The sequence below is a fragment of the Oncorhynchus tshawytscha genome, linkage group LG05 (genome assembly GCF_018296145.1).
Source record: "Oncorhynchus tshawytscha isolate Ot180627B linkage group LG05, Otsh_v2.0, whole genome shotgun sequence".
Taxonomy (NCBI): Eukaryota; Metazoa; Chordata; class Actinopteri; order Salmoniformes; family Salmonidae; genus Oncorhynchus; species Oncorhynchus tshawytscha.
Window position 1 is genome coordinate 88,489,911 of NC_056433.1, and position 13,783 is coordinate 88,503,693.

The 13,783-nt window shown below is 42.8% G+C and overlaps 1 protein-coding gene across 1 annotated transcript in view; it reads left to right on the forward strand.

Moving 5' to 3' along the window:
* The first annotated feature begins 2,128 nt into the window (after positions 1 to 2,128).
* The window catches only part of LOC112251669 (cyclic nucleotide-gated cation channel alpha-3-like), a 29,505-nt gene continuing 17,850 nt past the window's right edge, over positions 2,129 to 13,783 (forward strand). The window contains exons 1-3 of the mRNA XM_024422630.2: positions 2,129 to 2,275; positions 3,306 to 3,422; positions 3,612 to 3,785. Coding sequence (XP_024278398.2) covers positions 2,169 to 2,275; positions 3,306 to 3,422; positions 3,612 to 3,785 — 398 coding nt within the window. The 5' untranslated portion in view covers positions 2,129 to 2,168. The remainder of the gene's footprint in view (positions 2,276 to 3,305; positions 3,423 to 3,611; positions 3,786 to 13,783) is intronic.

A 13,783-nucleotide genomic window follows, 5' to 3' on the forward strand; every position in this document is an offset into this window, starting at 1 on the left:
GTTTTAGTGGGGTGGGCAGTCTATGTTTGTTTAAGTATGGTCAGGGTGTGAGTTGGGGTGGGCAGTCTATGTTTGTTTTAGTACGGTCAGGGCGTGAGTTGGGGTGGGCAGTCTATGTTTGTTTTAGTATGGTCAGGGCGTGAGTTGGGGTGGGCAGTCTATGTTTGTTTTAGTATGGTCAGGGTGTGAGTTGGGGTGGGCAGTCTATGTTTGTTTTTCTATGATTTGGGTATTTCTATGTTTCGGCCTAGTATGGTTCTCACTCAGAGGCAGGTGTCATTAGTTGTCTCTGATTGAGAATCATACTTAGGTAGCCTGGGTTGCACTGTTTGTTTGTGGGTGATTGTCTATGTTGATGGCTTGTTTCAGCGCAGCTCGCATTAGCTTCACGGTTGTTATTTTGTTTACTGTTTTTGTTTAGTGTTTCAGTGTTCAGTGTTTTCTTTATTAAATTTCATGATGAACACATACCACGCCGCATTTTGGTCCTCCGATCCTTCTCGCCTCTCCTCTTCAGATGAAGAGGAGGACGCCCGTGACACAACATCTTTTTAAAAAGGGTAGTATAATTTTTTACAGATTACAGTCTAGCCCAAAACTAATAAAAACTGTTTCAGCATGTACAGAAATTATTCACAGCCCTTGATTTTGTTCCTCATTTTGTTGTGTTACAGCCTGAATTTAAAATGTATTCAATTGAGATTTTGTCTCACTGATCTACACATAATACCCCATAATGTCAAAGTGGAATTATGTTTTTGGAAATGTTTTCAAATTAATAAAAAATTAATAAATTAAAAAACAGATACAGATAATTATAAGATCCCTAAATCGAGCAGTGAATTTCAAACACAGATTCAACGATAAAGACCAGGGAGGTTCACAAACAATGGACCTGTTGGTAGATGGGTAAAGAAAAATAAGCAGATTTTAAATATCCCTTTGAGCATGTTGCAGTTATTAGTCTTACACTTTAGATGGTGTATCAATACACCCAGTCACTACAAAGATACCGGCGCCCTTCCTAACTCAGTTGCCGGAGAGGAAGGAAACCGTTCAGGGATTTCACCATGAGGCCATTGGTGATTTGAAAACAGTTACAGAGTTTAGTGGCTGTGATAGGAGAAAATGGAGGATGGATCAACAACATTGTAGTTACTCTACAATACTAAGATAAATGACCGAATCAAAACATTCCAAATAATGCATCCTGTTTGTAACAAGAAACTAAAGGAAAATTGCATAAAATATGGCAACTATATATTTTTTCTGGATCCAAAGTGTTATGTTTGGGGCAAATCAAACACAACACACCACTGAGTACCACTTTTCATATTGTCAAGTACAGTGGTGGCTGCATCATGTTATGGGTATGCTCGCCATCAGCAAGGACTACACAGTTTTTTAGGATAAAACAAGAGCTAAGCTCAGGCAAAAACACAGTGCCTCACATACAGCAGCCTACCCACAGTTCTACCCACAGGTTTTACCCACAGTGCCTCACATACAGCAGCCTACGCACAGTGCCTACCCACAGTGCCTCATATACAGCAGCCTCCCCACAGTTCCTACCCATAGTGCCTACCCACAGTGCCTACCCACATAGCCTACCCACAGTGCTTACCCAGAGTGCCTACCCACAGTGCCTCACATACAGCAGCCTACCGGATATTTTAAAACTGCATTAGTGATCTGTCAGAGGGTCGGAGGACTGATCCTGTGTTGTCACATTGTCTACAGCCTAGCATCTGATTGGATCTCGTGATGGAGTGACTGGATCGTAGTGACGACACACCTTCCAAAACCATACAGGTCTCGCTTTCATTACAACTAGCAGCTTCTGTATAGACAGACGCACTGCTTGTCCTTGATATTTTAGTCTCAAGGGATTTATAGAAAAGACCATTGAAAGACTGATGAATGAATGGAACCATTCACAGACATAAGAGATAAATGCCTAGCTGTCCGTTACATTCAGATGCAGGGTTAAGGTTTCAAAATTAGGGGTTACTTTTCCAAAACGTCCAGGTCATCCAGAAATCCTGGTTGCCTATGCATCTTTTTAAGGGCCTATATCCTGATCACTGATTGGCTAACCTCTTACCTCTTACAGTGTTTTTTTTATCAGAGTGTGGAGTCCCCTGGCCAGCAAGGCCTGAGAAGTCAACATGGCAAAGATCTGCACAGACCAGTCCTACCCGGCAACGACCAGGCAACAGCCGCTTCTCGGCACGTCCGATGATGACCTGGACTCCATCGAGAACGGAACCTCCAGGTGACAAGTCAAGACTCCATTGCTTATTGTCTGGCTTTGACAACGAGTAACACGGATTTGGCATGATAGCACAAACAGATAGGCATTCAGGCTAGGAACACACAGGCTGCCCCAATCCAATGATCTAGCTACAGTCAGGCTAGGAACAAACAGGCTGTCTCAATCCAATGATCTAGCTACAGTCAGGCTAGGAACAAACAGGCTGTCTCAATCCAATGATCTAGCTACAGTCAGGCTAGGAACACACAGGCTGCCCCAATCCAATGATCTAGCTACAGTCAGGCTAGGAACACACAGGCTGCCCCAATCCAATGATCTAGCTACAGTCAGGCTAGGAACACACAGGCTGCCCCAATCCAATGATCTAGCTACAGTCAGGCTAGGAACAAACAGGCTGTCTCAATCCAATGATCTAGCTACAGTCAGGCTAGGAACAAACAGGCTGTCTCAATCCAATGATCTAGCTACAGTCAGGCTAGGAACACACAGGCTGCCCCAATCCAATGATCTAGCTACAGTCAGGCTAGGAACACACAGGCTGCCCCAATCCAATGATCTAGCTACAGTCAGGCTAGGAACACACAGGCTGTCTCAATCCAATGATCTAGCTACAGTCAGGCTAGGAACACACAGGCTGTCTCAATCCAATGATCTAGCTACAGTCAGGCTAGGAACAAACAGGCTGTCTCAATCCAATGATCTAGCTACAGTCAGGCTAGGAACACACAGGCTGTCTCAATCCAATGATCTAGCTACAGTCAGGCTAGGAACACACAGGCTGTCTCAATCCAATGATCTAGCTACAGTCAGGCTAGGAACAAACAGGCTGTCTCAATCCAATGATCTAGCTACAGTCAGGCTAGGAACAAACAGGCTGTCTCAATCCAATGATCTAGCTACAGTCAGGCTAGGAACAAACAGGCTGTCTCAATCCAATGCCAGCTGTCTGTTGTCAGCATCCTTGTGGATTGTGACTCTCACAGCGTCCTTGTGGATTGTCTCTCTCTCTCTCTCTCTCTCTCTCTCTCAGGGCCAACTCAGAGTGTGAAGACACATTGTCAGAGGTTCAGGGTGCTGTCTCTGTGTTAACCAGCAGACACACAGAGTCTCACAGAGATTCCTTTACAGGGTCAGGTGCCCTGGCCAGGTATATCCCACCTCACAGCATTGCACCATCTCACCCATAACATTCAGTCCATCGTCACTTGTTGCTTGTCACTTGTTGCTTGTCCATCGTCACTTGTTGCTTGTCCATTGTCAGTTTCACATCATGCAAAGTCATCCGCTCCTGATTCTCTTGGTCACAACCTGTGTGTTGTTTTCTCTGATCGTCTAGGCTCTCTCACTTCCTGTTCATGCTGCGGACCTGGGCCTCTCACAAGATGCACCATGAGGTGGAGAGACCAGACTCCTTTCTGGAACGCTTCAGGGGCCCTGAGCTCAAAGAGGCCTCCAGCAGAGAGAGCAACGCACAGTCACTGGGATACCCCGACAGAGTCCGCAAGAGGAAGTAAGTCTGGACTAGAGATGGGGATGGTCAACTGGGGTTGCAAAATTTCCTGAATGTTTTCAAAATTCCCTGATTTTTGCAGAAATCCCGATTGGAGGAATTCTGGACTTCCTGTTTATTCTGGGAGTCTTGGAACCCAAACCGTTATTTACGGGAAATTTGGTAATTTGGGGAAAATTCACGGAAGTTTGCCACTCTATGCTCAATGAAAAACGTTGTCTTCTTTCAAAAGAGATGTTCTGATCTCAGCGGGTCTAACTTGTACAAAAAATGGTTCAATGAAAACAAACCGAAGAGTTCTAACTTAGAATATCCTTTAATATACATGTGAAGATGAGTAAGTGGAACTAGAATAGAAGTAGCTCTATAGAGAGAAAGTAGAAAGTAGGAAGTAGCCTCCGATACTAGTTTATACTGGACACTGGAATTCTGAATATTATTATTATTATTTTTACCTCAGTTTCAACAATCTCCTGCAACCCGCCTCCCCCAATGTGGTACGGATCTGGTATTTTCTAAACTTTAGAACCGGAACCCCCAACAGAGGCTAGCCAGCTAACTAGCTGCTAGCTAATAGTCAGTTAGCCACTGCTAGCGGTAATCAGCTAACCTTAGCCTGATCAAGTCCTGCCAGTCTGCACAGCACGTTTCAACCCAGAGCATACCGAACTGCTCGTTCTCCATCTCCTGTTTCCTACCGCAAGATCTGAACCTTTTCACCTGAATCATTGCATCTAGCTAGCTTCTATCCGAGTGGCTACCCCCCTGGCTAACGTCTCTGTCCAGAAGCAAGCACCAGTGAGCCTGGAACTCGACTCGTGGTAGGCCCATCTCCCAGCTAGCTGAAGAGGTCCATCAGCCACTGCTTGGGCTACAATACATATTTTGCCAATTGGCCTGGACCCCTTTTACTGCCAACACGGAGCCCATCCGATTCCACCACGACCACCCAGGTAGGCCAGTTGAGGCCAGTTGAGAATAGGTTCTCATTTACAACTGCAACCTGGCCAAGATACATTCCATGTGTAAATCTGTGTTGTTGTTTTTGTCACACTGCTTTGCTTTATCTTAGCCAGGTCACAGTTTTAAATGAGAACTTGTTCTCAACTGGCCTACCTGTTTAAATGAAGGTGAAATAAAAAAATAAATACAAAAAAAGCCATTTTGCCACAACTTTGGACGTATGCTTGGGGTCATTGTCCATCTGGAAGACCCATTTGCGACCAAGCTTTTTAACTTCCTGACTGATGTTGCTTCAATATAACAACATAATTTTACTGCCTCATGATGCCATATATTTTGTGAATTGCACCAGTCCCTCCTGCAGCAAAGCACCCTCACAACATGATGCTGCCACCCCCGTGCTTCACGGTGGGGATGGTGTTCTTCGGCTTGCAAGCCTCCCCCTTTTCCTCCAAACATAAGGATGGTCATTATGGCCAAACAGTTCTATTTTTGTTTCATCAGACCAGAGAACATTTCTCAAAAAAGTACGATCTTTGTCCCTATGTGCAGTTGCAAACCGTAGTCTGGCATGTTTATGGCGGTTTTGGAGCAGTGGCTTCTTCCTTGTTGAGCGGCGTTTCAGGTTATGTCGATATAGGACTCGTTTTACTGTGGATATAGATACTTTTGTACCTGTTTCCTCCAGCATTTTCACAAGGTCCTTTTCTGTTGTTCTGGGATTGATTTGCACTTTTCGCACCAAAGTACGTTCATCTCTAGGAGACAGAATGCATCTCCTTCCTGAGCGATATGACGGCTGCGTGGTCCCATGGTGTTTATACTTGAGTACTATTGTTTTTACAGATGAACGTGGTACCTTCAGGCGTTAGGAAATTGCTCCCAAGGATCAACCAGACTTGTGGAGGTCTACAATTTTTTTCTGAGGTCTTGGCTGATTTCTTTTGATTTTCCCATGATGTCAAGCAAAGAGACACTGAGTTTGAAGGTAGGCCTTGAAATACATCCACAGGTACACCTCCAATTGACTCAAATGATGTCAATTAGCCTATCAGAAGCTTAAAAAGCCACGACATCATTATCTGGAATTTTCCAAGCGGTTTAAAAGCAGTCAACTTAGTGTATGTAAACCTCTGATACAGTGAATTATAAGTGAAATAATCGGTCTATAAACAATTGTTGGAAAAATGACTTGTGTCATGCACAAAGTAGACTTGCCTAACCGACTTGCCAAAACTATAGTTTGTTAACAAGACATTTGTGTAGTGGTTGAAAAACGAGATGTAATGACTCCAACCTAAGTGTATGTAATCTGACTTCAACTGTACCTTCCCCTCAATCACCTTCATCATAGCAATAGTAATATTTGCCAAATATTTGTAAACTTCCGACTTCGATTGAAGATAAGCACTCGGGGAGCGGTCTAAGGCACTGCATCTCAGTGTTAGAAGTGTCACTACAGACCCTGGTTTGATTCCAGGGTGTATCACAACCGGCCGTGATTGGGAGTCCCATAGGGCGGCGCACACAATTGGCCCAGTGTCATCCGGGTTTGGCCGGTTTAGGCCGTCATTGTAAAATAATAATAACAAATATATATATGTATGACCATGGATCGTAAGACCCTCTGCTCTGTCAATAGTCGCCTTGGTATGTATTTGCTCCAGTTGGATTTCAGTATCATTGCAGCTTTAGAATGATAAGACACATTATTATTTGAGAGAACCTGATTAGGATTGTATGGACCACATATAGTATGAGGTCATGGTAAACTATAAAGAAGTCCATATTTAGAATGCATTATGGACAGTACTGATGGTGATTATACTGGTTATAGCGTATCTGAAATATATACATCTAAGAGTAGAAAGAAAAATAGGATTGCATTAAGAATAAAACTTCTACTCCTTATTCAACATTCAGTGAACGGTTGAACTATACTGTTTCATATTTATGTAAATATTACATTAGACTCATGAGGAGTGAACTGGATGGTGAACATAAACAGGAGTGGTTCTGCCACCTGCAGGGCTGTTGTATGTCCTGCACTTCCATATTTCAGCAGACACTACATGACCAATATATACACTACATAACCAATATATACACTACATGACCAATATATACACTACATGACCAATATATACACTACATGACCAATATATACACTACATAACCAATATATACACTACATAACCAATATATACATTACATAACCAATATATACACTACATGACCAATATATACACTACATGACCAATATATACACTACATGACCAATATATACACTACATGACCAATATATACACTACATGACCAATATATACACTACATGACCAATATATACACTACATGACCAATATATACACTACATGACCAATATATACACTACATGACCAATATATACACTACATGACCAATATATACACTACATGACCAATATACACTACATGACCAATATATACACTACATGACCAATATATACACTATATGACCAATATATACACTACATGACCAATATATACACTACATGACCAATATATACACTACATGACCAATATATACACTACATGACCAATATATACACTATATGACCAATATATACACTACATGACCAATATATACACTACATGACCAATATATACACTACATGACCAATATATACACTACATGACCAATATATACACTACATAACCAATATACACTACATGACCAATATATACACTACATGACCAATATATACACTACATGACCAATATATACACTACATGACCAATATATACACTACATGACCAATATATACACTACATGACCAATATATACACTACATGACCAATATATACACTACATGACCAATATATACACTACATGACCAATATATACACTACATGACCAATATATACACTACATGACCAAAATATACACTACATGACCAATATATACACTACATGACCAATATATACACTACATGACCAATATATACACTACATGACCAATATATACACTACATAACCAAAATATACACTACATAACCAATATATACACTACATGACCAAAATATACACTACATGACCAAAATATACACTACATGACCAATATATACACTACATGACCAATATATACACTACATGACCAAAATATACCAAAATATACACTACATTACCAAAATATACACTACATGACCAAAATATACCAAAATATACACTACATGCCCAAAATATACACTACATGCCCAAAATATACACTACATGCCCAATATATACACTACATAACCAAAATATACACTACATAACCAATATATACACTACATGACCAAAATATACACTACATGACCAAAATATACACTACATGACCAATATATACACTACATGACCAATATATACACTACATGACCAAAATATACCAAAATATACACTACATTACCAAAATATACACTACATGCCCAAAATATACATTACATATACAAAGTACTGTATATGAACACCCCTTCCAATGAGTGGATTTGGCTGACAGGTGTATAAAATCAATCACACAGCCATGCAATCTCCATAGACAAACATTGGCTTTGGAATGGCCTTCCTGAGCAGCTCAGTGGCTTTCTATGTGGCACCGTCATAAGATGCCACCTTTCCAACAAGTCAGTTTGTCAAATTTCTGCCCTGCTAGAGCTGTCCCGGTCAACTGTAAGTGCTGTTATTGTGAAGTGGAAACATCTAGGAGCAACAACGGCTCAGCCACAAAGTGGTAGGCCACACAGGCTCACAGAACAGGACCACCGAGTACTGAAGCGTGTATCGCATCTGTCTATCGGTTGCAACATACAATACCGAGTTCCAAAAATGCCTCTGGAAGCAACGTCAGCACAAGAACTGTTCATATGTAGCTTCATGAAATGGGTTTCCATGGCCAAGTAGCCGCACACAAGCCTAAGATCACCATGTGCAATGCCAAGCGTCGGGTGGAGTGGTGTAAAGCTCGCCGCCATTAGACTCTGGAGCAGTTGAAACGTGTTCTCTGGAGTGATGAATCATGCTTCACCATCTGGTAGTCCGACGGACGAATCTGGGTTTGGCAGATGCCAGGAGAACGCTACCTGCCGGAATGCATAGTGCCAACTGTAAAGTTTGGTGGAGGAGGAATAATGGTCTGGGGCTGTTTTTCATGGGTCGGGCCCCTTAGTTCCAGTGAAGGGAACTCTTAACGCTACAGCATACAATGACATTCTAGACGATCTGTGCATCTAACTTTGTGGCAACAGTTTGATTTGGATTTATTAGGATCCCCATTAGTCGATGCCAATGGCAACAGCTAGTCTTACTGTGGTCCGACACATAACGAAAAAGACATTAGAGACAAAATGCTTTACAATTTACATACACTACATGTTAATGTTTTTAAGTGTTTTTGTGTGTGTGGTGTGTGTGTGTGTGGTGTGTGTGTGTGTGGTGTGTGTGTGTGCGCATCTTTATTTTTTCATTTTATTTTATTTCACCTTTATTTAACCAGGTAGGCAAGTTGAGAACAAGTTCTCATTTACAATTGCGACCTGGCCAAGATAAAGCAAAGCAGTTCGACAGATACAACGACACAGAGTTACACATGGAGTAAAACAAACATACAGTCAATAATACAGTAGAAACAAGTCTATATACGATGTGAGCAAATGAGGTGAGATAAGGGAGATAAAGGCAAAAAAGGCCATGGTGGCAAAGTAAATACAATATAGCAAGTAAAACACTGGAATGGTAGTTTTGCAATGGAAGAATGTGCAAAGTAGAAATAAAAATAATGGGGTGCAAAGGAGCAAAATAAATAAATAAATAAAAATTAAATACAGTTGGGAAAGAGGTAGTTGTTTGGGCTAAATTATAGGTGGGCTATGTACAGGTGCAGTAATCTGTGAGCTACTCTGACAGTTGGTGCTTAATAAAGCTAGTGAGGGAGATAAGTGTTTCCAGTTTCAGAGATTTTTGTAGTTCGTTCCAGTCATTGGCAGCAGAGAACTGGAAGGAGAGGCGGCCAAAGAAAGAATTGGTTTTGGGGGTGACTAGAGAGATATACCTGCTGGAGCGTGTGCTACAGGTGGGAGATGCTATGGTGACCAGCGAGCTGAGATAAGGGGGACTTTACCTAGCAGGGTCTTGTAGATGACATGGAGCCAGTGGGTTTGGGGACGAGTATGAAGCGAGGGCCAGCCAACGAGAGCGCACAGGTCGCAATGGTGGGTAGTATATGGGGCTTTGGTGACAAAACGGATTGCACTGTGATAGACTGCATCCAATTTGTTGAGTAGGGTATTGGAGGCTATTTTGTAAATGACATCGCCAAAGTCGAGGATTGGTAGGATGGTCAGTTTTACAAGGGTATGTTTGGCAGCATGAGTGAAGGATGCTTTGTTGCGAAATAGGAAGCCAATTCTAGATTTAACTTTGGATTGGAGATGTTTGATATGGGTCTGGAAGGAGAGTTTACAGTCTAACCAGACACCTAAGTATTTGTAGTTGTCCACGTATTCTAAGTCAGAGCCGTCCAGAGTAGTGATGTTGGACAGGCGGGTAGGTGCAGGTAGCGATCAGTTGAAGAGCATGCATTTAGTTTTACTTGTATTTTAAGAGCAATTGGAGGCCAGGGAAGGAGAGTTGTATGGCATTGAAGCTTGCCTGGAGGGTTGTTAACACAGTGTCCAAAGAAGGGCCGGAAGTATACAGAATGGTGTCGTCTGCGTAGAGGTGGATCAGAGACTCACCAGCAGCAAGAGCGACCTCATTGATGTATACAGAGAAGAGAGTCGGTCCAAGAATTGAACCCTGTGGCACCCCCATAGAGACTGCCAGAGGTCCGGACAGCAGACCCTCCGATTTGACACACTGAACTCTATCAGAGAAGTAGTTGGTGAACCAGGCGAGGCAATCATTTGAGAAACCAAGGCTGTCGAGTCTGCTGATGAGGATGTGGTGATTGACAGAGTCGAAAGCCTTGGCCAGATCAATGAATACGGCTGCACAGTAATGTTTCTTATCGATGGCGGTTAAGATATCGTTTAGGACCTTGAGCGTGGCTGAGGTGCACCCATGACCAGCTCTGAAACCAGATTGCATAGCAGAGAAGGTATGGTGAGATTCGAAATGGTCAGTAATCTGTTTGTTGTTTGTTGACTCGAAGATCTTAGAAAGGCACGGTAGGATAGATATAGGTCTGTAGCAGTTTGGGTCAAGAGTGTCCCCCCCTTTGAAGAGGGGGATGACCGCAGCTGCTTTCCAATCTTTGGGAATCTCAGACGACACGAAAGAGAGGTTGAACAGGCTAGTAATAGGGGTGGCAACAATTTCGGCAGATACTTTTAGAAAGAAAGGGTCCAGATTGTCTAGCCTGGCTGATTTGTAGGGGTCCAGATTTTGCAGCTCTTTCAGAACATCAGCTGAATGGATTTGGGAGAAGGAGAAATGGGGAAGGCTTGGGCGAGTTGCTGTTGGGGGTGCAGTGCTGTTGACCGGGGTAGGAGTAGCCAGGTGGAAAGCATGGCCAGCCGTAGAAAAATGCTTATTGAAATTCTCAATTATGGTGGATTTATCAGTGGTGACAGTGTTTCCTATCTTCAGTGCAGTGGGCAGCTGGGAGGAGGTGTTCTTATTCTCCATGGATTTTACAGTGTCCCAGAACTTTTTTGAGTTAGTGTTGCAGGAAGCAAATTTCTGCTTGAAAAAGCTAGCCTTGGCTTTTCTAACTGCCTGTGTATAATGGTTTCTAGCTTCCCTGAACAGCTGCATATCACGGGGGCTGTTTGATGCTAATGCAGAACGCCATAGGATGTTTTTGTGTTGGTTAAGGGCAGTCAGGTCTGGGGAGAAACAAGGGCTATATCTGTTCCTGGTTCTACATTTCTTGAATGGGGCATGTTTATTTAAGATGGTTAGGAAGGCATTTAAAAAAAATAACCAGGCATCCTCTACTGACGGTTTGAGATCAATATCCTTCCAGGATACCCCGGCCAGGTCGATTAGAAAGGCCTGCTCGCAGAAGTGTTTCAGGGAGCGTTTTACAGTGATGAGTGGAGGTCGTTTGACCGCTGACCCATTACAGATGCAGGCAATGAGGCAGTGATCGCTGAGATCTTGGTTGAAGACAGCAGAGGTGTATTTAGAGGGGAAGTTGGTTAGGATGATATCTATGAGGGTGCCCGTGTTTAAGGCTTTGGGGAGGTACCTGGTAGGTTCATTGATAATTTGTGTGAGATTGAGGGCATCAAGTTTAGATTGTAGGATGGCTGGGGTGTTAAGCATGTTCCAGTTTAGGTCGTCTAGCAGCACGAACTCTGAAGATAGATGGGGGCAATCAGTTCACATATGGTGTCCAGAGCACAGCTGGGGGCAGAGGGTGGTCTATAGCAGGCGGCAACGGTGAGAGACTTGTTTTTAGAGAGGTGGATTTTTAAAAGTAGAAGTTCAAATTGTTTGGGTACAGACCTGGATAGTAGGACAGAACTCTGCAGGCTATCTTTGCAGTAGATTGCAACACCGCCCCCTTTGGCAGTTCTATGTTGTCTGAAAATGTTGTAGTTTGGAATTAAAATTTCTGAATTTTTGGTGGTCTTCCTAAGCCAGGATTCAGACACAGCTAGAACATCCGGGTTGGCAGAGTGTGCTAAAGCAGTGAATAGAACGAACTTAGGGAGGAGGCCTCTAATGTTAACGTGCATGAAACCAAGGCTATTACGGTTACAGAAGTCGTCAAAAGAGAGCGCCTGGGGAATAGGAGTGGAGCTAGGCACTGCAGGGCCTGGATTCACCTCTACATCCCCAGAGGAACATAGGAGGAGTAGAATAAGGGTACGGCTAAAAGCTATGAGAATTGGTCGTCTAGAACGTCTGGAACATAGAGTAAAAGGAGGTTTCTGGGGGCGGTAAAATAGCATCAAGGTATAATGTACAGACAAAGGTATGGTAGTATGTGAATACAGTGGAGGTAAACCTAGGTATTGAGTGATGAAGAGAGAGATATTGTCTCTAGAAACATCTATCAATTACACATATACAGAGCATTCGGAAAGTATTCAGACCCCTTGACTTTTAAACATTTTGTTACGTTACAGCCTAGTTCTTATGGATTGTTTTATTTCCCCATCAATCTACACACAATACCCCGTAATGACATCACAATACCCCATAATGACATCACAATACCCCATAATGACATCACAATACCCCATAATGACATCACAATACCCCATAATGACATCACAATACCCCATAATGACATCACAATACCCCATAATGGTAAAGCAAAAACAGGTTTTTAGAAATGTTTGCAAATATCACATTAACATGAGTATTCAGACCCTTTACTCAGTACTTTGTTGAAGCACCTTTGGCAGTGATTACAACCTCGAGTCTTCTTTGGTATGCTGCTTCAAGCTTGGCACACCCTTATTTGCAGATCCTCTCAATCTCTGTCAGGTTTGATGGGGAGCGTCGCTGCACAGATTTTTTTCAGGTCTCTCCAGTGTCATGACTGTCCTGTGAGGATCCCGATAGGTCAGGTCAGGTTTGCAATGAAGGACTTCAACCAGACCCCCTCTCACCTGCAGAGGGGGGAGGAGGGAACTGGTGGGGGCTAACAACTCACGCCCTGTTGTAAATCAAACAGAGAAGATTCAGGTATCCCTCTCCAAATTCACCAAAGGAATATGCTTTGTTTCAAAATACTTTTCCCCGTCGAAACTCTAACAGATTCTAAAGTACTGGAACAATATTTCTAACAGAACGTGGGGTCATTCTACTACTGTGTTCAAACCATCGTATTACACTACTCTCATCACCCCACTGGGAACCATCAACATGGCTGGCTAGCCTATCTTCAAAGTCGCATCTTCCAGAGCGAATTGTAGAAGAAAAAAACTCTGTAGTTCTGTTCAGGACGACGCAACAAGTCACTGATACCGGACAACTGTAGAGAATAACAACAGTAGAAGACTTGCTGGAACCAATCAGAGCCTTACAAGCGCGCCGCGAACAGGCCCAACCCTCTTTCTAAGGCGG